Source organism: Salmo trutta, chromosome 25, assembly GCF_901001165.1.
Source record: "Salmo trutta chromosome 25, fSalTru1.1, whole genome shotgun sequence".
In the NCBI taxonomy this organism is placed as follows: Eukaryota; Metazoa; Chordata; class Actinopteri; order Salmoniformes; family Salmonidae; genus Salmo; species Salmo trutta.
In genome coordinates this window covers 36,042,411-36,065,332 of record NC_042981.1, presented here as the reverse complement: position 1 = coordinate 36,065,332, position 22,922 = coordinate 36,042,411, and the positions used below count along the sequence as shown (strand labels likewise).

At 42.9% G+C, this 22,922-nt stretch overlaps 2 protein-coding genes across 2 annotated transcripts; both read left to right on the top strand.

Annotated features, from left to right (window-relative positions):
* Window positions 1–80: 80 nt before the first annotated feature.
* On the top strand, window positions 81–7,559 carry LOC115162506 (nuclear receptor-binding protein-like). The gene is made up of 18 exons (XM_029713862.1): window positions 81–235; window positions 1,035–1,361; window positions 1,446–1,568; window positions 1,758–1,862; window positions 2,031–2,120; window positions 2,256–2,296; window positions 2,578–2,672; window positions 2,944–3,027; window positions 3,142–3,200; window positions 3,389–3,487; window positions 3,563–3,695; window positions 3,834–3,924; window positions 4,024–4,074; window positions 4,518–4,653; window positions 4,768–4,821; window positions 4,938–5,001; window positions 6,225–6,280; window positions 6,637–7,559. Exons 2-18 carry the CDS (start codon window positions 1,161–1,163, stop codon window positions 6,730–6,732), a joined length of 1,578 nt encoding a protein of 525 aa, XP_029569722.1. The 5' UTR covers window positions 81–235; window positions 1,035–1,160; the 3' UTR covers window positions 6,733–7,559.
* Window positions 7,560–13,804: 6,245 nt separating this feature from the next.
* On the top strand, window positions 13,805–20,620 carry LOC115162504 (keratinocyte-associated protein 3-like). Its single transcript, XM_029713860.1, has 7 exons — window positions 13,805–13,953; window positions 16,878–17,062; window positions 17,163–17,222; window positions 17,914–18,111; window positions 18,235–18,369; window positions 19,861–19,959; window positions 20,422–20,620. The coding sequence occupies exons 1-6, from the start codon at window positions 13,941–13,943 to the stop codon at window positions 19,936–19,938; spliced, it is 669 nt and encodes a 222-aa protein (XP_029569720.1). The 5' UTR covers window positions 13,805–13,940; the 3' UTR covers window positions 19,939–19,959; window positions 20,422–20,620.
* Window positions 20,621–22,922: the final 2,302 nt, after the last annotated feature.

Below are 22,922 nucleotides of genomic sequence, written 5' to 3'. Positions count from 1 at the left end.
TAAAGTTGCTACGTTTACACTTGTAACCCCATATACGGGAGGCAGCCCGGCTGCAAAATTAAGCAATCTCTTTTCACCTGGTTCTAACCGGGGCCAGATAATCGAATCCCCTCATTCTATTGAAGTACTTCTGAAATTTTGAATGGCGTCCTTGTCATTTCTAGCTAGCGACTACTAGTAGCTAATTTACGCACTGCAAGGGGATTTACAAGCGACAAATGTTACTTTCTTCCAAGTAAGTAGCTTAACTTTACCGTGTTTGTTAGCAATATAGCGCATAACTGGGTAACAAAAGGGGGGGTATTGCTGACTTGTTTATTAGTTAAGAATTACGCTAGCTAACGTTACTATAGCTAGATAACTTAATCAACTGTTTAAGAACGTATCTTACTAGGCTAGCTGACGTTGATAACGTTAGCTAGCTAACTACAGTTTTCGGCTAGCTAACTACAGTTTTCAGCTAGCTAACTGGTTCTTATCGAGGGTTCGTGCTAGACATATTTTCTAAATGTGTAACTTACAGTACGTTACCTGGAAAATGCTGTTAGCTAGCTGTGACCCCATGACTTTGTTTAACGTTGTCGAAGTGAAAGTTGGTCAATTAGCTAGTAAGTTATAGGTAGTTCTCTAACTTTAATGCCCTACGTTTGGGATAGAGGTGTACATTTGGTTAGCTAAATAACGTTAGAAAGCTAGTTAGCTTCTAAAGTTAGTTACCTAACGTTACAAGTGAAACATAACTAACAATGCCGGCTACTGTACAATGTCAGTCCACCGCATAACTGCATAGTAAGTAGGCCTAAGCTACTTTTCTACAGTTATGCTAGTCAATTTATGGCAGAGACTTTGTCTTTGCAACCCTCACTGGCAACCATAGACATGAAGTGACGCAGCCAGTCCCGACAAGGCTAAATTGATTAGTTCATAAGAAAAACTGTCTAATTTCATAGTACAGATAAAGTATTGATAACTATGAGTTGGCAGTGTGCTCCAAACTCAGAGAGAAAAAATAATGGTGTCTCTTTTGCCAACAGTGCCTCATAGTCCTCAGGGTGTGTGAGTGGAAGGGGGTGCGGCTGCCACAGTTCCAGAAGTGGGAGGGAGAAAGGCCTTTGAACCCCAGAGAGGCACAATCTGCCACAAAGACCGGTATTATCGTGATGTCAGAGGAAGACGGTAAACCCGACCAGGCTCTGGAGGCCAAGGCAGAGCCAGTGGCACCCAGTGGCCAGGGACCTGCGTCCGTGTCCACAACTGTGTCGGGGCCCCCTACCCCCACCGAGGATGAGGATGAGAGCGAAGACGAGTCTGAGATTCTGGAGGAGAGCCCTTGCGGCCGCTGGCAGAAACGCAGAGAGGAGGTGAGACGGAGACACATTGGACTGTCCATGAACTTATTGCAACAGTGTGAACCATGTTTCTGCCTCTGTTTTCTCCCCCCCCAGGTGAACCAGCGGAACGTCCCAGGGATAGACGCTGCCTACCTGGCCATGGACACAGAGGAGGGGGTGGAGGTGGTCTGGAACGAGGTCATGTTCTCTGAGAGGAAAAACTTCAAGCTGCAGGAGGTAAAGTATGTCTGGCTGCTACACCAACATCGCCCCCTTGTCGATCTGTCCTTGTCTAGTGGAGTTATCGTTGTACTAGAGCACATATCTTAATTTGTCTTGAATACTGACAAAACAGTTGATCCCATCTCTATGGAGACTGTTTAGTTAAATGCTGTCCCCATGTTGTCCCTATTCCTCTGTGAACAGGAGAAGGTGAAGTCTGTGTTTGACAACTTGATTCAGCTGGAGCATCTCAACATTGTCAAGTTTCACAAGTACTGGGCTGACATCAATGACATCAACCGTGCCAGGGTGAGTTCTGACTCGTCTATGAGAGGGAAGACTCTCCTTGTTTGGATCACGTGGTCTGGTTGCTATAGTCAGGCCTAAATGTGAGGCGTCAGTGAAATGATGGAACAATGTAACACATCATTTCAATGATTCTTCTTCCTAACTGATAAGTTGCGGTCTTCAACTCAGGTGATTTTCATCACAGAGTACATGTCCTCAGGAAGTCTGAAACAGTTTCTGAAGAAGACTAAGAAGAACCACAAGACCATGAATGAAAAGGTGCAAATATCATAATACAATTTGCCCTGCCCACCAAGTCACCGATAACACAGTAGCACATCAAAGGATGTTTAGCTTTGCAGATAAGACATTCATTAGTCTACATGTAACAGAATGTATCATTTGTTTGTTTAGGCCTGGAAGAGATGGTGCACCCAGATCCTCTCAGCACTCAGGTCAGTTTCTTTCTCATTACAGACCAACTCTGATAGCTGCAACACTAATAACAGGGCCCCATATTTAATCAAAACGGGTCATCAGGGTCATGTGCAGTAGGCATGAAACAGGAGACAATGTTTTGTAATTGTGTGAAACATGGATGTACTACCTCAACTGAACTAATAAGAACAAGCATTTTGTTGAGGTGCCTTACGGAACACAAACCTGGTTTACTATGACGGACAAAAACAACTGTGGGGTTAACTAACTCCTATGGTCTCTGATGAGCCTCTGTTAGTTACCTCCACTCCTGTGAGCCGGCCATCATCCACGGGAACCTGACCTGTGACACAATCTTCATCCAGCACAACGGACTCATCAAGATAGGATCAGGTAGTGCTCCAGTCCTAAACACCTGGGTGGACAGCACCACACCAGCCCTGTATGGGTTTAGCTCCAGGTTATAAGATTATAAGGCTGCGTTTTACAGGCAGCCCAATTCTGATCTTTTTTTTCACTCATTGGTCTTTTGACCAATCAGCTCTGGAAAAAAAATCTGATGTGGAAAGATCAGATGTGATTGGTCAAAAGATCAGAATTGGGCTGCCTGTCTAAACACAGCCAAATAGACTGACTGTCTAATCCAGTGTCTGTTGTCCCCCAGTGGCTCCAGACACCATCAACAACCATGTGAAGACCTGCAGAGAGGAACAGAAAAACCTGCACTTCTTCGCTCCTGAATATGGAGGTAAAGGCTCAGAATGACATGGATAGGTCAAATATAGGATCTTCTCAGGAAATGTCTTTCACTAAAACCATTGCCTCATGTTTCTTCTCTCCATCTTCTCCCTGACCCCTGTAGCTGTTGCAGATGTCACCACTGCAGTGGATATCTATTCCTTTGGGATGTGTGCCCTGGAGGTGAGCTGGCACTCTAAAGTCGAAATGCATTTAAAATTTACGTCATCTCCGTGTGTCAGAACGTGTGACGTCATCTCCGTGTGTCAGAACTTGTGACGTCATCTCCGTATCGGGTTTATCTGATCTCTGCTACACTGAGGCTTGTGTTGGGTGGATGGTGGTGATATCATTGTGTGTCTGTTGTATAGATGGCAGTATTGGAGATCCAGGGGAATGGAGAATCTTCCTACGTCTCTCAGGAGGCCATCAACAATGCCATACAGTCACTGGAAGACCCCCTGCAGAGGGTAAGAGTGTGTGTAATATTATTTGTTTGTGTACTATTATGGGGGGGTGTAATATTATTTGTGTGTTCCCTGCAGGAGTTTATTCAGAAGTGTCTGGAGGCTGACCCGTTTAAGAGGCCTACAGCCAGAGAGCTGCTGTTCCACCAGGCTCTGTTTGAGGTGCCCCTGTTGAAGCTGCTAGCTGCACACTGCATCGTCAGCCACCAACGTGAGTCTCTCTCGCACACACACTTCGCCACCAGATTGAGTCTTCACGCGCAAACAGATGCGCTCACTCATTCTCTCACACAAACATACGTTGCATTGTCAGCCACCAGCTTGAGTATCTTCTCCATTCCTCTCTCAGATATGATCCCTGAGAATGCCTTAGAGGAGATCACGAAGAACATGGACCCCAACCTCATCATCGCTGAGATAAAGGAGGGCGTGCAGCTCAAGTAAGTTAAACTGTTGGTGCCTCTATCTTCAGCTGAGTACGCTTTAGAACTCAGGGTATTTTCTTCAGAGTCCTGTGCTGATCCTGTTTTTCTCATCAGGCTGTCTCAGTTTCCTGCCCTGGAGCTGGATAAGTTCCTGGAGGATGTGAGGTAAGGAACTCCCCATCAGCTACTGAACAGGACCAGGAAGCTGTCAAGCCTATGACATATTTCCACCACTAGAGGGTGTAGCTGAACCAGATGGCTCATATACTTCTTTCTAGTTACTACTTTATTAGAGAAGCATCTTGTAATACACTATACAATATCTGGGGTGGCAGTATCTAGCATTTGACTATTATTGTGATTTGCCAACATCTGAAATATAAGGTGTTTCTCCAGCCCTTCCCCTGTTTATACTTTTTGTTGAAGTAAAATGCTAAAATCTGTGTGGAAAAATGTATGAGAATACCTGCAAACTCTCAAGATTTGAGTAAGTTTTTTTTGACCATCGGTTTTGACCATCGTGGGTCTACACTTTAGCCTTAATAACATGTGTATAATTTACCTATGCCATCATGAAATGAATGTAACCCCTCTTCCCTCCCTAACAGGAACGGTATCTACCCTCTGACAGCGTTCGGTCTGCCCTCTCGCCAGCAGCCCCAGCAGTCCCCTGTCAAATCCCCCATTGTCACCCCCTCTGTAAAATCCCCTACCCCAGAACCTTCGGAACTGGAGACACGGAAGGTGAGGGAGAGGAGAGAAAGGGAAGAGTGTGTATATCCCATCAATTACTTCACTATAGCAATATTTTATTTGTTGGACACCTTTCTGAACACCTACATTTCTGACCTTCTGCAGGTTGTTCAGATGCAGTGTAATATTGAGCCAGTAGAGGAGGGTGCAAAACATCATGTAAGTAGCTTTAATCTCATCGTTTTCAGTTCAGTGACTTAAAGATAGATGACGTCGACAAGCATGTTCTAGAGGCCAGTCTCTGAATATGTAACCATCTCCTCCTCCCTCCACAGCTGACACTACTGTTGAAGCTGGAGGACAAACTGAACAGACACTTAAGCTGTGACTTGTTACCCAGTAAGCACAACAGAAACAAAAAGACATGTCATTGAGCTGGGCAGGCAGTGGCTGGAGATCAAAGTGTATGTTCAGTTAAAGGGATACAGAATGCATACTGGGATCTATGCTATTTGCTGACCCAGTGTGTTTCTATTAGACAGCGCTTGGACCATAAGGACTTCTATAAAAATAACACAATCCACAGCCACTATACTGCTCCCAAGGGGGCCAATAGGATCAAGTCTTACTGGACTGTCCTCTCCTAATGATGAATGGAACACAGGTGCACAGGCCAGACAGACCACAAGTCTCGATCAACCTATGCAGCCAGTCTCAAACTGTTATAGACAGGTGTTTGGGTAAGATAACATAGCCACACAGCATTCCTTTAAACAATGTCAGATTTGACAAGGGAAGGGATTCGAGTTGTAACCCTACCAGCTCTTGTCTGACCTAGCTTGTTGTGAATGTTGTCTGGGAATGGCAGGACTTTGGCCACGAAGCCTGACTGGGTGTGTTTTGTCTTTAACTCCAGACACTGGCCCTGCCCTAGTGTATGGTAACCCCAGCCTCATCCACGTCGTTGGGGCTGCTCCCATTGCACTCATCGCTGGCATGATCAGACTGTGTGTGTGTGCGCCTTGTATGTGAGATACCAGTGGATCTAGAGTGCAGATAAGGTGGAATTGGGTGGAGGGGGACAATACACGAAAGGCCATATAATGGGGTCCTTAGACAGTTCAAACACAGTATTATATTGTACCCCAAAAGGAATACAGGTCTAAGTTGGGCATCTACGTGGAACACTAGTCTTCCCATAGCCAGGAGGGTGTGTTCGTATGACCCTGCCCCTCCCACACACACGACAGGCGTGTCTAGTGTTGCATGCCCGCGTGTTGAGAATGTCAGGCGTGTGTGGATGTTGCTGGCAGCTGCTCTGTCTCTGGGGATGGCTGGGGCACTGACACGCCCTGCAGGGCATACAAATGCAGACGCTCAGAGATTTGCCTGCACGTACACAAACGCATACTCTCACCCATGCATAATCCTTAACTACCTGTCTTCCCACGTCATACCTCCCATCAATACTTAAGCTGCTCCTATCATGGAGATGGGGAGGTTAAATCAGACAAAAGTCCATTGTAAGTCTGTTGTTTCTACCACATTTAATATTGCACTTAAGATTGCGTAGGAACAAACCTGTATGTATGCTAACACTGACCCTACGGTTTCTGTTCCAGATGAGAATGTAAAGGTACTGGCTGTTGAACTGGTCCAACTGGGCTTTATCAGCGAGGTAAGTGTGTGTTTGAGAGAGACAAAGTTTGTGTAGGTGTTCTGTGGTAGAGCGGTGTAAGTGTTGAGGATGGCAGAGGAGAGGCAGTGAGTGGATTAGTGTCCATGATGAGCTTCCCACTCTAGCTCTGCTTGACCCCTATAAACACACAATCACAGGCGGTGTGCGCAAATGTCAGATTGCAGCTCCTGCTCTCTACTCTACTACAGATAGTGCTGTCTGTTTTTTTTTTTAGATTCTCCCACTATGTACCAATAGCTTTGGAGAACGGCGTACATAATATCTCCCAACCCCCCAGCTCTTGACTCTTCTGTGTGAGCTCCCTCTATACGTAATGTGATTGATTGTCCTTACAGGTGGACCAAAGCAGGATGGCCACTGTACTAGAAGAGGCCTTCACCAAGTTCTTCAGCAGGAACGATTCCCTCAACCCTGTCACTGTGTCCTCATAACATGATCACCACGGACCCCAACTCCAGTACCTCTATATACGCCTCTACAGGCACCGCCGTAGGTTGTTTGAAATCAGATACAAATCTAATTTCTGGCCGTGCGACCTGTCTGAACAGTCAAATCTGAATTATTATTTTTTCTTCCCTTAAGTGGTTTTTACTGTTATTTGGCTTATGTTGCTTGATAGCTTCTCTGTTGAGTTTGACAAGAACATGTGGTAGCTAACTAGCTTTTGTTAATTGTTTACAAACGATTGAGTGTGCTAGAGAGCTAAACTGCTAGTTGATTGCTGTGGCTAGCCAAAAAAGCACTCATTTTGAAAGTTCAGTCATCTCATCCTTTTGAGGCTTTAAAAGTGTTTCTTAACTCTGATTTTGAACATTTAAAGCAACTGGGAAATGTCTATGCCAGGCATTGTCACCTTAGCTAACTACATAAGTGATAGGGAGCACCACCACCAATCAGCTTACACCACACCCCCGTCGTTAATGACAACTAGTGTACCCATGTCAGCAAATGACTGCTGTCTGAACACCCACGCATCTGATTTGGTCACTTAACTTTTTGTTTGGACAGTCAAAACCAGTTAAAAACCAAAACAGATTTTAGCATTAAAGATGCACTATGCAGCAATTGCCCCACCATTTCCTGGTTGCTAAAATTCAAAAAGTTTGCCTAATTTCAGTTTGTGACCAAACGAGCAAGTATAGTGTAGGGAATAATTGTCCCATCTAAACCGCTTGGAATGATCTTTTACATAACCAACAAGATTGTGTTTGAAGCTGGTATACTTTCAGTTTTGTAAGATGCAAAAACGGAACAGATCTACCCTACCGCTTCTTAGACTTGCTTTCAATCAAATGTATTTATAAAGCCCTTCTTACATCAGCTGATGTCACAAAGTGCTCATCAGCCTTAAACCCCGAACAGCAAGCAATGCAAGTGTAGAAGCACGGTGGCTAGGAAAAACTCCCTAGAAAGGCCAGAACCTAGGAAGAAACCTAGAGGAACCAGGCTATGAGGGGTGGCCAGTCCTCTTCTGGCTGTACCGGGTGGAGATTATAACAGAACATGGCCAAGATGTTCAAATGTTCATAGATGACCAGCAGGGTTAAGTAATAATAATAATCACAGTGGTTGTCGAGGGTGCAACAGGTCAGCACCTCAGGAGTAAATGTCAGTTGGCTTTTTATAGCCGATCATTCAGAGTATTTCTACCGCTCCTGCTGTCTCTAGAGAGTTTAAAACGCAAGGTCTAGGACAAGGTAGGACGTCCGGTGAACAGGCAATGGTTCCATAGCCGCAGGTAGAACAGTTGAAACTGGAGCAGCAGCATAACCAGGTGGACTTGGGACAGCAAGGAGTCATCAGGCCAGGTAGTCCTGAGGCATGGTCCTAGGGCTCAGGTACTCCGAGAGAATTAGCGGGAGCATACTTAAATTCACACTGAACTTAGGATAAGACAGGAGAAATACTCCAGATATAAGACCCTAGCCCCCCGACAAACTATTGCAGCATAAATACTGGAGGCTGAGACAGGAGGGGCCGGAAGACGCTGGCCCCGTCCGACGATACCCCCAGACAGGGCCAAACAGGCAGGATATAACCCCACCCACTTTGCCAAAGCACAGCCCCCACAACCACCAACTTACTATCCTGAGACAAGGCCAAGTATAGCCCACAAAGATCTCTTCCTCGGCACAAACCCAAAGGAGGGGCGCCAACCCGGACAGGAAGATCACGTCAGTGACTCAACCCACTCAAGTGACGCACCCCTCCTAGGGACGGAATGGTAGAGCACCAGCAAGCCAGTGACTCAGCCCCTGTAATAGGGTTAGAGGCAGAGAATCCCAGTGGAGAGAGGGGAACCGGCCAGGCAGAGACGGCAAGGGCGGTTCGTTGCTCCAGTGCCTTTCCGTTCACTTTCACGCTCCTGGGCCAGACTACACTCAATCATAGGACCTACTGAAGAGATGAGTCTTCAATTAAGACTTAAAGGTCGAGACAGTCTGCGTCTTTCACATGGGTAGGCAGACCATTCCATAAAAAGTTAGCTCTATAGGAGAAAGCCCTGCCTCTAGCTGTTTGCTTAGAAATTCTAGGGACAGTAAGGAGGCCTGCGTCTTGTGACCGTAGCGTACGTGTAGCTATGTACGGCAGGACCAAATCGGAAAGATGGGTAGGAGCAAGCCCATGTAATGCTTTGTAGGTTAGCAGTAAAACCTTAATCATCCCTTGCCTTAACAGGAAGCCAGTGTAGAGGCTAGCACTGGAGTAATATGATCACATTTTTTGGTCAAGATTCTATCAGTCGTGTTTAGCACTAACTGAAGTTTATTTAGTGCTTTATCCGGGTAGCCGGAAAGTAGAGCATTGCAGTCGTCTAATCTAGAAGTGGCAAAAGCATGGATCTATGAGAATGAATGTGAATTTGGCCGGGTCGCCCAAAAAGTAACATTGCAGCTCTAAGGTCTGCAGTGTTAATAAGGCTTAAATCTATGGGACCATATAGCCTTACGGGGCTGCCCGAGTCAGTCCCCCTCTGTTTACTTGTCTCTTTATAGTAGCAACTTGTTTTTGGAAGGAAGCCAACACAGTTATCATATGTCAGTATTACTTGTTTGTGTTTTAGAAATGCATTTAATGTCTTTGCCATTAGCCTTTTTTGTGGCTGTATACAAGCACACTTGCTCTCCGCCTTAAAGTTCTCTGCTTCTGTGTGGTCACTCGACGGCTATGCATGAATGTCTGCGGTGAACTTCCCTCTCTTTCTGAATGCTATAAGTGAGCCTTGTATACATTTGAGTGGGGTAGGGGAAGTTTAGAGTATTAATGTTACAAATGTGTCATATCTTCACTTTTTAACAAACTGAAATGTTTACTGTGGTCTTAACTGATGGAGCCACACCCCCATGGAGTCTGAGCCAATAGTGTGGGAGGGATGGGATTTACTGCCTGTCAATCAAAGCAGATTTACAGATGTCCAATGGCTGGAGCTGTAGTTAAGGTGGCTGATCGGTGAACACTGTATTCATGCCTCTGATTGGCTTACACAACTTTATATAGTCTGTTAAAAATATTTAAAAAAACTTCTTATACTGTACTTAATGGATAATTTAATGGTTTCCTTTGAATATTCTGGCCATTGAGTTTTTTTTTTGTGAACAGGTAATGATTTACTTTACTGTACAACCCCAAGAGGAGTTGATGTTGAAGTCCAAATACGAAATGTAGATTTGAGTGGACAAACAGTTAATCTAGTGGCCTGGCTGTCTAACTCGTACTGCTTTAACTAAGCTGTTTATGTCTTGGCAACGCTAGTGCTGTTGAGTGTCGAAACGGTTAGGTAACCAGGGTCAGGTTCAGTAGGGCACAACGTTGTGGAATTTTGACATTGGAAAGTATTCAGACCCCTTGACTTTTTCCACATTTTGTTGCCTTATTCTAAAATTCTATTAGACGGGGGACGGGACGGGACGGGGGGGTTTCTTGTCAATCTACACACAATGATGAAGCAAAAAGGTTTAGACATTTTTGCAAATTTATACAAAACAAAAACATTTACATAAGTATTCAGATCCTTTACTCAGTACTTTGAAGCACATTTGGCAGTGATTACAGCCTCAAGTCTTCTTGGGTATGACACTACAAGCTTGGCACACCTTTGTGGAGTTTCTCCCGTTCTCTGCAGATCCTCTCGAGCTCTGTCAGGTTGGATAGGGAGTGTTGCTGCACAGCTATTTTCAGGTCTCTCCAGAGATGTTTGATCGGGTTCAAGGCCGGGCTCTGTCTGGGCCAATCAAGGACATTCAGAGACTTGTCCTGAAGCCATTCCTGCGTTGTCTTGGCTGTGTGCTTAGGGTTGTTGTTCTGTTGGAAGGTGAACCGTTGCCCCAGTCGGAGTTCCACAGCATGCTGCTGCCACCACCATGCTTCACCGTAGGGATGGTGCCAGGTTTCTTCCAGACGTGACACTTTGCATTCAGGCAAGAGTTCAATCTTGTTTTCATCAGACCAGAGAATCTTGTTTCTCATGATCTGAGTCCTTTTTAGGTACCACAAAGGCCTGATTGGTGGAGTGCTGCAGAGATGGTTGTCCTTCTGGAAGGTTCTTCCATCTCCACAGAGGAGCTCTGTCAGTGACCATTGGTTCTTGGTCACCTCCCTGACCAATGCCCTGATTGCTCAGTTTGTCTGGGCAGCCAGCTCTAGGAAGAGTCTTGGTGATTCTAAACTTCTTCCATTTAAGAATGATGCAGGCCCCTGTTTTCTTGGACCTTCAATGCAGCAACATTTTTGTTGGTACCCTTCCCAAAATCTGTGCCTCGACACAATCCTGTCCTGGAGCTCTACGGACAATTCCTTCAACCTCATTGCTCTGATATGCACTGTCAACTGTGGGACATTAGACAAGTGTCTTTCCAAATCATGTCGAATCAATTGAATGTATCACAGGTGGACTCCAATCAGGCGTAGAAACATCTCAAGGATGATCAATGAAAACAGGATGCACCTGAGTTCAATTTCGAGTCTCATGGCAAAGGTTCTGAATACTTATGTTAAGGTATTTCTGTTTTGTTTTTAATGAATTTGCAAAATAATCAAACATGTTTTCCCTTTGTCATTGTGTGTGGATTGCTTAGGAAACTTTTGTATTTAATCCATTTTTAAAGGCTGTAACATAACAATGTGGAAAAAGTCAAGGGGTCTGAGTACTTTCTGAATGCACTGTGCAGAACCGTCACACCTATGAATCCTGTTAGCTGTATTCATTGCTTTTCTATCTGCAGTGTTCAGTACGTTGCACCCTCCTAAACGCAACCCAAGTTACAGAATGATGCACCTGGCTTAAGTGTACTCAACAGCCTCTTTCCCCAAAGCTGGATTATTCGCTGGAGGAATGGCAACAAGCTAACCAGTCAAACTACAGCGGATCACATGTCTGGTACGCAGAAATGTTTCTGTCCACTGTGACAATCTGTCTGGAAAAACTGCAACAGCAAAGTCCTCAACTAGATCCAACCTCACAATCATAACATTTGTTTTACAGTTACTGTATTCACAATCTGCATTTTTCTTTATACTGTATCTTTTACTTTATGAGGAGCACTTGGGCAGCGTATTTAGTGATTGAGAAATAAGTGGGTCGGTGAGTTTAGTGATTGGGCTTGTAGTGTGCGTATGTGTGCCTTCTGACAAGTGTCTGAGCCTTTGCAATGTATGATTCGTTCATGTTTCTTTATTAAATTGTTTGGTATTCTGTATGATTAAATATGTAGGCATCACCTCTCCCTAAATGTCTGTCATTAGTTCCTGAATCTACTTTCAACTGGGATGTTTTAACAGACGCTGCTAACACTAGCTAAGTGTATATCCACCTAGTCTGTGGTTTACTCTCACCTTATGACAGCTGTTGACCTGGTGTGAAAGTCTATAATCCTCACAAAAAATGCAGCCCCCATGCCTAACTCCCATGTACACACACAGCATATTCAATGGAATAGTAATAGTTTCATAGTCAATTACAATTTAAGAATGTATTTTTGAAATGTAAAAGGCAAATTGTAGTACAGTAACAAAAATGTATCCCTCTACCAATACACATAACTAAGCTCGGGGCCCTGGGTCTGAACCCCACCCTGTGCAACTGGGTCCTGGACTTCCTGATGGGCAGACCGCAGGTGGTGAAGGTCCTCAACACGGGTCCCACAAGGGTGTGTGCTCAGCACCCTCCTGTATTCCCTGTTCACCCATGACTGCGTGCCATGCACGTATCCAACTCAATCCAAGTTGCAGATAACTGTGGTAGGCCTGATCTCCCTACAAGAATGAGACACCTCCTTGTAGACACGAAAATATCCTCAACGTTGACAAAACGCAGGAGCTGATCGTGGATTTCAGGAGATACTGTAGCGGAGGGCGCACACCCTCATCGACAGGGCCACAGTGGAAAAGCTACAAGTTCCTCAGCGTGCACAAAACATGAAATGGTCCATCCCCACAGACACTAGCGAAGAAGGCGCAACGGTGCCTCTTCAATCTCAGGAAGCTGAAGAAATTTGGCTTGGCCCAGCAGAGACCGTACAGGTGCATCAAAGCTGGGACCAAGAGCTAGAAGCTGTTTTTCACAGAGTAGTGTTAAGAACCTTTTTGTTTTGTACTTCTGGTTTTTATTTTCAATACTGACACAATTTGAACTTAACACTTGCACAGTATGGCCAAGCCTAATTGAACCACAGCCCAAATGGCAAAAATGTCCAGCTGATTGCGAGGAAACGAGCTTTGGTCAACTACTTTGGTTATGTTCGGCTATTGTTTACATATTGTGCATCATACAATAAGTCAAGAGATTGAAAATACAAGTGACAGAACCTACCGGCTCTCAAAAAGTAGGGTGAACAACACTTTCCTGTGGATAACCTATTTCCACCTACCACCAAAAAGACCAACAGCATGTACAACCGCTACCTCAAATATCATTTTATTCAACATTCTGTCTTGTAGACTATTGTATCTTTTTTACAGTGACTTCTTTCAGACTGATATCATGGAGTAGCCATGGTAACAGTCTGATGTTTAGGGAACTGCCCTATATACATAGTCATTGAATACTGGTCATTTTAATAATGTTTACATAGTGTTTTACCCACTTCATATGTATGTACTGTATTCTAGTCAAGGCTCATCTTAGATACACACCTTTTCTATACTGTCCATAATGTCTATACACACAGTTATATAGGCTACAGATATTTATATTCCGGACACTGACATTACTCGTTTGAATATATTTCTTATTATATTTCTTAATATTTTTGGGGATTTGTGTGTATTGTTAGGTATTACTGCACTGTTGGAGCTAGGAACACAAGCATTTCCGATAACATCTGCAAAATATGTGTAACTGACCAATACTATTTTATTTGATACACACATACAGACATCTAGCTGACTCTTTTACCCCCAACCACTTCACACACACACTGAGATTGCGATAAAACGTAACCCACTCACCCACCCTAATCTAATTTGCATACAAAAACTAACCTTTGTCCTCCCATGAACGCCCAGCTTCCGCTTGACAGGTAAAGCCCCTGACGTCTCCAACCCCGGAGGAGCTTTTTCATGAAAATACAAAATAAAGACGTAGGCCTGTCTGTTATCCTCCAAGAAATAGCCTATATCTTGACAAATATACTGCAACAGTATGTGTGGTTTCGGTAAGTGAACTTTAAATAACTTTATTTGTACCGGAAAGCTACCTTGTACCGGAAAGCTACCTTTGATGTGCACAGGTAAGTTCTTGTTTTCACTTTGGCAAGGCAACCATTCTGTCACCCGATTAGATAGCCCTTTGTCATGACACTCAGCTGCATTACATTGCCCATACAGTGCCTTCAGAAAGTATTCACACCCTTTGACTTTTTCCACATTTTGTTGTGTGACAAAATGGGATTAAAATGTTATTTTTTTTTTAATGATCAACGATCTACACAAAATACTCAGCAATGTAAAGTGGTAGTAAAATTCTAACATCTGTAAAAATATATATATATGAAAAATACAACACTATATCTTGATCAGATAAGTATTCATCCCCCTTGAGTCAATACATGTTAGAATCACCTTTGGCAGCGATTACAGCTGTGAGTCTTTCTGAGTAAGTCTCTAAGAGCATTTCACACCTGGATTGTGCAACATTTGGAATTTTTACATTTACATTTTAGTCATTTAGCAGACGCTCTTATCCAGAGCGACTTACAGTAGTGAATGCATACATTTCATACATTTTTCCCCCGTACTGGCCATTATTATTTTCTAAATTCTTCAAGCCCTGTCAAATTGGTTGTTGATCATTGCTAGACAACCATTTTCAGGCATAGATTTATAGATTCAGCCTAGTGTTGTAGGTTATTGTCCTGCTGAAAGGTGAATTCCTCTCCCTGTGTCTGGTGGAAAGCAGACTGAACAAAGTTTTCCTCTGATTTTGCCTGTGCAGAGCTGCATTCAGTTTCTTTTTTATCCTGAAAAACTTCCTAGTCTATAACAATTACAAGCATACCCCTTTTTATTTTTTATTTTATCATTTCTTTTAACCTTTATTTAACTAGGCAAGTCAGTTTAGAACAAATTCTTATTTACAACAATCTACACCGACCAAACCCGGACGCTGGGCCAATTGTGCGCCACCCTATGGGACTCCCAATCACGGCCGGTTGTGATATACAGCCTGGAATCGAACCAGGGTGTCTGTAGTGACACCTCAAGCACTGAGATGCAGTGCCTTAGACCGATGCGCCACACGGGAGCCCCCTAACATGATGCAGCCACCACTATGCTTGAAAATATGGAGAGTGGTACTCAGAAATGTTTTGTATTGAATTTGCCCCAAACATAATAACATCTTGTATTCAAGAAAAAAAAGGGAATTGCTTTGCCGCTTTTGTCCAGTATTAATTTAGTGCCTTGTTGCAACAGGATGCATGTTTTGGAATATTTATATTCTGTACAAGCTTCCTTCTATTCACTCTGTCATTTAGGTTAGTATTGTGGAGTAACTATAATGTTGTTGATCCATCCTCAGTTTTCTCCTATCACAGCCATTAAACTCTGTAACTGTTTGAAAGTCACCATTGGCCTCAATATGAAATCCCTGAGCAGTTTCCTTCCTCTCCGGCAACTGAGTTAGGAAGGATGCCTGTGTCTTTGTAGTAACTTGGTGTATTGATACACCATCCAAAGTGTAATATCTTCACCATGCTCAAAGGGATATTTAATGTCTGTTTTGTTTTTTTACACATCTACCAATAGGTTCCCTTCTTTGTGAGGCATTGGAAAACCTGCCTGGTCTTTGTGGTTGAATCTGTGTTTGAAATTCACTGCTCGACTGAAGGACCTTACAATTATCTGTATGTGTGGGGTACAGAGAAGAGGTAGTCATTCAAAAATCATGTTAAACTCTATTATTGCACACAGAGTGAGTCCCTGCAACGCATTATTTGACTTGTTAAGCACATTTTTACTCCTGTACTTATTTAGGCTTGCCATAACAAAGTGGTTGAATACTTATTGACTAAAGACATTTCAGCTGTTCAGCTAGATTTTTTAAATGTATTTTTTTTTTTACATAATTCGACTTTGACATTATGGGGTATTGTGTGTAGGCCAGTGACACAAAATCTCAATTTTAAATTCAGGCTGTAACACAACAAAATGTGGAAAAGGAAATGGGTGTGAATATTTTCAGAAGGCACTGTAGAGTCATAAGACAAAGGCGTCTTCTGTACGGCGGGATTTTTGTTAAGAGCCCCGAGCTCTGTCTGAGCATTAACACCCATTACGCTGTTGGAAGCATGAGGACCTTGTCTTTCATATCAGCGAGAAATAATTGATACACACCTTTATAGGGTTAGTTTTCCCACACGGCCGTATCTCCACGTTACAGCGTGTGCTTGCGGAAGACGGACGTAAGACAGAGGGACCACATGTACTAATTAGCTATCTAGCATGCTCCAAAAACCTGTGGGTAATAGAAGGCCGCCAGAAACGGGTTGTCACTGAAAAATTATGTCGGCTGCAACTGTGATAAAGCCAGTTAAAATAGTGTACAGTGTTTATGTTGCATTTGTGAAATTATTTTGATGTGATATGAATGTAAAGGGCTTTATGTTTCTAGAACCATATCGCAATTGAGAATCGATTTGTGTTTAGATGGAGTATTTGGCTGTTTTGGCTGCCAGAACCAGTCTACCTCTGAAAATAACATACATAGTCCTTCGACCATGAGGAATAACGTTACGGTAGGCTCCTTAAGAGTACATCTTGGGATACCATTCTGTCTAGCCTGCCCTGCACAGGTGTTCGTTTGCGTATTTCGAAAGTAAACTGATAATCTACTACTAATGCTTGGAACACTTGCTCTAACGTTTCAGATGCACAGTCTAGAGTGACACATTCAGTAGGCTATACTGTCTTCAGTATTGTGAGCGTTTCTCAACAAATAAGTCGTTTCTCAACAAATAAGTCGAAGTTGGAGAGGCTTGCTGACTTTTGTATGTTAACTCTGTCATTCTCCATAGTGTTTACTGTGTACGCTATTAAACCGTGTGTGTTGTGTACAATCACCAACGTGTCTGTGTGTCAGATAAGGAGAAGGGTCCGGGGTGGCTGATGAAGAAGGGGTTTACTCTGATCCTAGTGGGCCACATCAACTTCATCCTGGGAGCCATCGTCCACGGCAGCATCTTGCGTCACATCTCCAAACCCAACGACCAGATCACCACCGAGTTCACCGCAGCCAACATCATCTCTGTCACTTCTGGACTGCTGGTCAGTCAGAGAACTATATTATGGGTTACTGTAGTAATAACTAATAACATGTGATGTTATAGTTTTTTTTTTAAACGTACGTTTGTTTTTCAATTTTCAGAGCATTGCAACAGGAATCATTGCCATATTGGTGTCAAGAAATCTGCCAGTTTGGAAACTGGTAAGACCATCACCATCCATAACAATAACATATCATTTGTAAGCCATTAAGTCTGTAACCATCACCCCACTGATCTCCCTTGACTACTAGTTCTAGTCTTTTTAAGAAATATTTGTGTGTTGAAAATGCCTAACCACATACACTTCAAACAGACAGACATACCCCACCAGATACACCCCCAGGGGTTTCTTCACTGTACCCAAACCAAAAAACAGATGTAATGCGTCGCTCAGTTATGTATAGAGACATGTTACTGTGGAATGCTCTGCTCCAAGGGGTTACTCAGGCAAAAAGCAAGTTTAGCTTAAAAAAAACAAAAAAAATATATATGGTATTGCAGGGCCTCTCCTCTTCTAAAGATCAAGTTTAACTGTATGTATAAATATGTATATATGAATAGTGTGTAAATAGTATTTTTGTTGTGTCTTGGTGTCTTTGCAATATAACTCTATTATATATATTTGTTTTATGTAATACAAATATGATTTCATGTCCTTGTCTATAACTGTTCTGTACTTTGTCATGTATTTGTACTTTTTATGTGGACCTCAGGAAGAGTAGCTGCTGCATGTGCAGTAGATAATGGGGATGCTAATAAACTAAACTGGACTACACCCCTCTTTCCCTCCTTTCTTCTCCGCCTATGCCCCCTCTTCTTGCTCTCTCTCCTCCTTCTCTCCCCCAACTCCAGCACATAGGTCTCCTGATTAGTTCCTTCCTGAATGCCCTACTCTCTGCGGCCTGCGGCGTCGGGCTCCTATTGGCTATTAGCCTCACAATTACCAATGAGGGGCGGGGCCTCATGATGGGCTGCAACTTCACTGACCAGCCAATCAACGCCCGCTCGCCAGTCAACGCAGACTGCCCCTTCGACACCACACGGATATATGTACGTCTCTACCACTCTCTCTCTACCACTCTCTCTACCACTCTCTCTCTGCCCCTTTGACACCACACCAATATACTTATGTATTAAGTATCTCTCTCTACCTCTACTTATCTCTCTCTTCAGGACACAACCCTGTCTCTGTGGTTTCCATGTGTTCTGCTGGCAGGACTGGAAACAGGACTGTCCATCTGGTGCTTCGTAGTGGGACTGGTACTGAGTGGTTTAGGACCCTGCTCACACGCATACCTCAAAGAACAGGTAGAACACACACATACAGTGCATTGGGAAAGTACTCAGACCCCTTGACTTTTTCCACATTTTCTTACGTTACAGCGTTGTTCTAAAATTGATTAAATTGTTGTTTTTTTCCCTCATCAATCTACACACAATACTCCATAATGACAAAGAAAAAAACAGTTTCTGTTAAAATAAATGAAATATCACATTTCCATAAGTATTCAGACCATTTACTCAGTACTTTCTTGAAGCACCTTTGGCAGCGATTACAGCCTTGATTCTTCTTAGGTATGACGCTACAAGCTTGGCACACCTGTATTTGGGGAGTTTTCTCCCATTCTTCTCTGCAGATCGTCTCAGAGACTTGTCCTGAAGCCACTCCTGCGTTGTCTTGGCTGTGTGCTTAGGGTCGTTGTCCTGTTAGACTGGGGCGAAGGTTCACCTTCCGAGATCCTGGAGCAAGTTTTCATCAAGGATCTCTCTGTACTTTGCTCCGTTCATCTTTCCCTCGATCCTGACTAGTCTCCCAGTCCCTGCCGCTGAAAAATATCCCCATAGCATGATGCTGCCACCACCATGTTTCACCGTAGGAATGGTGTCAGGTTTCTACCAGACCCTACGCTTGGCATTCAGGCCAAAGAGTTCAATCTTGGTTTCATCAGACCAGATAATCTTGTTTCTCATGGTCTGAGCATCCTTTAGGTGCCTTTTGGAAAAATCCAATCGGGCTGTCATGTGCCTGTTACTGAGGAGTGGCTTCCATCTGGCCACTCTACCATAAAGGCCTGATTGGTGGAGTGCTGCAGAAATGGTTGTCCTTCTGGAAGGTTTTCCCATCTCCACAGAGGAACTGGAGCTCTGTCAGAGTGACCATCGGGTTCTTGGTCACCTTCCTGACCAAGGCCCTCCTCCCCCGATTGCTCAATTTGGCCGGGCAGTCAAAGGAGTCTTGGTGGTTCCAAACTTCTTCCATTTAAGAATGATGGAGGCAACTGTGTTCTTGGGGACCTTCAATGCTGCAGAAATGTTTTTGTACCCTTCCCCAGATCTGTGCCTCAACACAATCCTGTCTCAGAGCTCTATGGACAATTCCTTCGACCTCATGGCTTGGTTTTTACTCTGACATGCACTGTCAACTGTGGGACCTTATATAGACTGGTGTGCCTTTCCAAGTCATGTCCAATCAATTGAATTTAACACAGGTGAACTACAACTTTTTTGGAGAAACATCTCAAGGATAATTAATGGAAAGAGGATGCACCTGAACTCAATTTCGAGTCTCTGAATACTTATGTAAATAACGTATTTCTATTTTTTATTTGTAATACATTTTTGCTTTGTCATTATGGGGTATTTTGTGTAGGTTGAGGGCCCAAAAAGATTTAATCCATTTTAGAACAAGGCTGTAACGTATCAAAATGTGGAAAAGGGTAAGGGGTCTGAATACTTTCCGAATACACACACACACTACCCATGAATCCCCATCTCACCTGTCTCTTTTCTCTGTGCCAGCTGGAGGAAGAGGCTCTGACCAATAGGGCAGCAGCAGATCCAGAGTACTCACCCCAAGGCCAAAGCCTGATTGGATAGAGGACTGCCACAGTCAGGGAGGTGAGGAATCAGTCCACCGGTGTTTGACCCTTCCCTGAGCCTCTACCCCGTAGCCCTTTCTCCTTTTCTATTTTATGTTTTTGTTTTAAAATAATCTTTATTCAAGTTTTTTTCACATTTTACAAACATAATACATGAATTAATATAAATGCTAATATTTTCACATCCATACATGGGTTCGTAATTAGGCTTCTTAACATGATTTACATATTTCTCCTTTTCCATTCCTCTAGGTGGTGCCATGGTGCCTAGTGCTACTTGTTTAGTAAATCCTAAAAAACATGAGTTCATGGGTTATGACTGCGCAATTACTGTATAACCATGTCATTTTAAGTAAATACCTGGTCATTTCTGTACTGTAAACTGAAACGCTACACATCTAATACATTTTTTTCAGATCTACGAAAGTAACTAATACCTCCTCTCTCATGCTCTCTTCCCAACTTTGTTTAATGACGAAAGTGATGACTGAACCTCGTCCTCTTCAGAGAACCTCCCTGATGCCTATACCTCCACTCATACCAAAGACTCTCCTCTCCCTCTCAGTGAGTGGCTAGACTGTAAGATGACCATGTCTCTGTTAGAGGTCAACCGATTTATGATTTTTCACCGTCGATACTGATACTGATTATTGGAGGCCCAAAAAAGCCGATGCCGATTAATCGACCGATATTTTTTTTATTTATTTTTTATTTTTATTTGTAATAATGACAATTACAACAATACTGAATGAACACTTATTTTAACTTAATATAATACATCAATAAAATCAATTTAGCCTCAAATAAATAAGGAAACATGTTCAATTTGGTTTAAATAATGCAAAAACAAAGTGTTGGAGAAGAAAGTAAAAGTGCAATATGTGCCATGTAAGAAAGCTAACGTTTAAGTTCCTTGCTCAGAACATGAGAACATATGAAAGCTGGTGGTTCCTTTTAACATGAGTCTTCAATATTCCCAGGTAAGAAGTTTTAGGTTGTAGTTATTATAGGACTATTTCTCTCTATACGATTTGTATTTCATATACCTTTGACTATTGGATGTTCTTATAGGCACTTTGGTATTGCCAGTGTAACAGTATAGCTTCCGTCCCTCTCCTCGCTCCCACCTGGGCTCGAACCAGGAACACATCGACAACAGCCACCCTCAAAGCAGCGTTACCCATGCAGAGCAAGGGGAACAACTACTCCAAGTCTCAGAGCGAGTGACGTTTGAAACGCTATTAGCGCGCACCCCGCTAACTAGCTAGCCATTTCACATGGGTTACACCAGTCTAATCTCGGGAGTTGATAGGCTTGAAGTCCTAAACAGCGCAATGCTTGAAGCATTGCGAAGAGCTGCTGGCAAAACGCACGAAAGTGCTGTTTGAATGAATGCTTACGAGCCTGCTGGTGCCTACCATCGCTCAGTCAGACTGCTCTATCAAATCATAGACTTAATTATAATATAATAACACACAGAAATACGAGCCTTAGGTCATTAATATGGTCGAATCCGGAAACTATCACGTTTATTCTTTCAGTGAAATACGGAACCGTTCCGTATTTTATCTAACAGGTGGCATCCATAAGTCTAAATATTCCTGTTACATTGCACAACCTTCAATGTCATGTCATAAGTACATAAAATTCTGGCAAATTAGTTCGCAACAAGCCAGGCGGCCCAAACTGTTGCATATACCCTGACTCTGCGTGCAATGAACGCAAGAGAAGTGACAAAATTTCACCTGGTTAATATTGCCTGCTAACCTGGATTTCTTTTAGCTAAATATGCAGGTTTAAAAATATATACTTCTGTGTATTGATTTTAAGAAAGGCATTGATGTTTATGGTTAGGTACATTCGTGCAACGATTGTGCTTTTTTCACAAATGCGCTTTTGTTAAATCATCCCCCGTTTGGCGAAGTTGGCTGTCTTTGTTAGGAAGAAATAGTCTTCACATCGAGCCAGGCGGCCCAAACTGCTGCATATACCCTGACTCTGTTGCAAGAGAAATGACACATTTTTCCTAGTTAAAAGAAATTCATGTTAGCAGGCAATATTAACTAAATATGCAGGTTTAAAAATATATACTTGTGTATTGATTTTAAGGCATTGATGTTTATGGTTAGGTACACGTTGGAGCAACGTGTACCTAAGCGATTATATGCAACGCAGGACAGGCTAGATAAACTAGTAATATCATCAACCATGTGTAGTTAACTAGTGATTATGATTGATTGATTGTTTTTTATAAGATAAGTTTAATGCTAGCTAGCAACTTACCTTGGCTTCTTACTGCATTCCCATAACAGGCAGGCTCCTCGTGGAGTGCAATGTAAAGCATGTGGTTAGAGAGTTGGACTAGTTAACCGTAAGGTTGCAAGATTGAATCCCCGAGCTGACAAGGTTCAAATCTGTCGTTCTGCCCCTGAACAAGGCAGTTAACCCACCGTTCCTAGGCCGTCATTGAAAATAAGAATGTGTTCTTAACTGACTTGCCTAGTTAAATAAAGGTGTGAAAAAAATGATTATAATAATTATAATAATCTGCCAAATCAGTGTCCAAAAATACAGATTTCTGATTGTTATGAAAACTTGAAATCGTCCCTAATTAATCGGCCATTCCAATTAATCGGTCGACCTCTAGTCTCGGTATTTGTTCACGTCTGCTGAGAATGTCAATCCTCCCCTTGATCTGCCAACAACATTTCACAAATGCAAAATGACAAACGCCTTTAGTGTAGAGATTATTCATGGGATCAATATCCTCGTTTATAGTATTCCGCTATGATCATGGAAATGATTGTATTTAATCACATTTGGCATTTATCATGCTTCATGCTCTGTTATTCAGGCTTGATTTTAATGGCTGGGTGTTATGCCTAAAAATCCTATCTGCATTTTTTTCTGACTTATGGGTAATTCATGATTTGCTTTGTTGTACAATTAAAGGTCAAATACACTGCATTTCAAACAGTCAGC

Excerpts from the sequence above, each read along its gene's own strand:
- LOC115162506 (XM_029713862.1), top strand. The coding sequence starts at position 1,161 with ATGTCAGAGGAAGACGGTAAACCCGACCAGGCTCTGGAGGCCAAGGCA. Across the intron at positions 2,673-2,943 it reads ACTCATCAAGATAGGATCAG|TGGCTCCAGACACCATCAAC; the intron begins GTAGTGCTCCAG and ends GTTGTCCCCCAG. Across the intron at positions 4,075-4,517 it reads AAGTTCCTGGAGGATGTGAG|GAACGGTATCTACCCTCTGA; the intron begins GTAAGGAACTCC and ends CCTCCCTAACAG.
- LOC115162504 (XM_029713860.1), top strand. Across the intron at positions 17,223-17,913 it reads ATCTGCCAGTTTGGAAACTG|CACATAGGTCTCCTGATTAG; the intron begins GTAAGACCATCA and ends CCCCAACTCCAG. Across the intron at positions 18,112-18,234 it reads TCGACACCACACGGATATAT|GACACAACCCTGTCTCTGTG; the intron begins GTACGTCTCTAC and ends CTCTCTCTTCAG.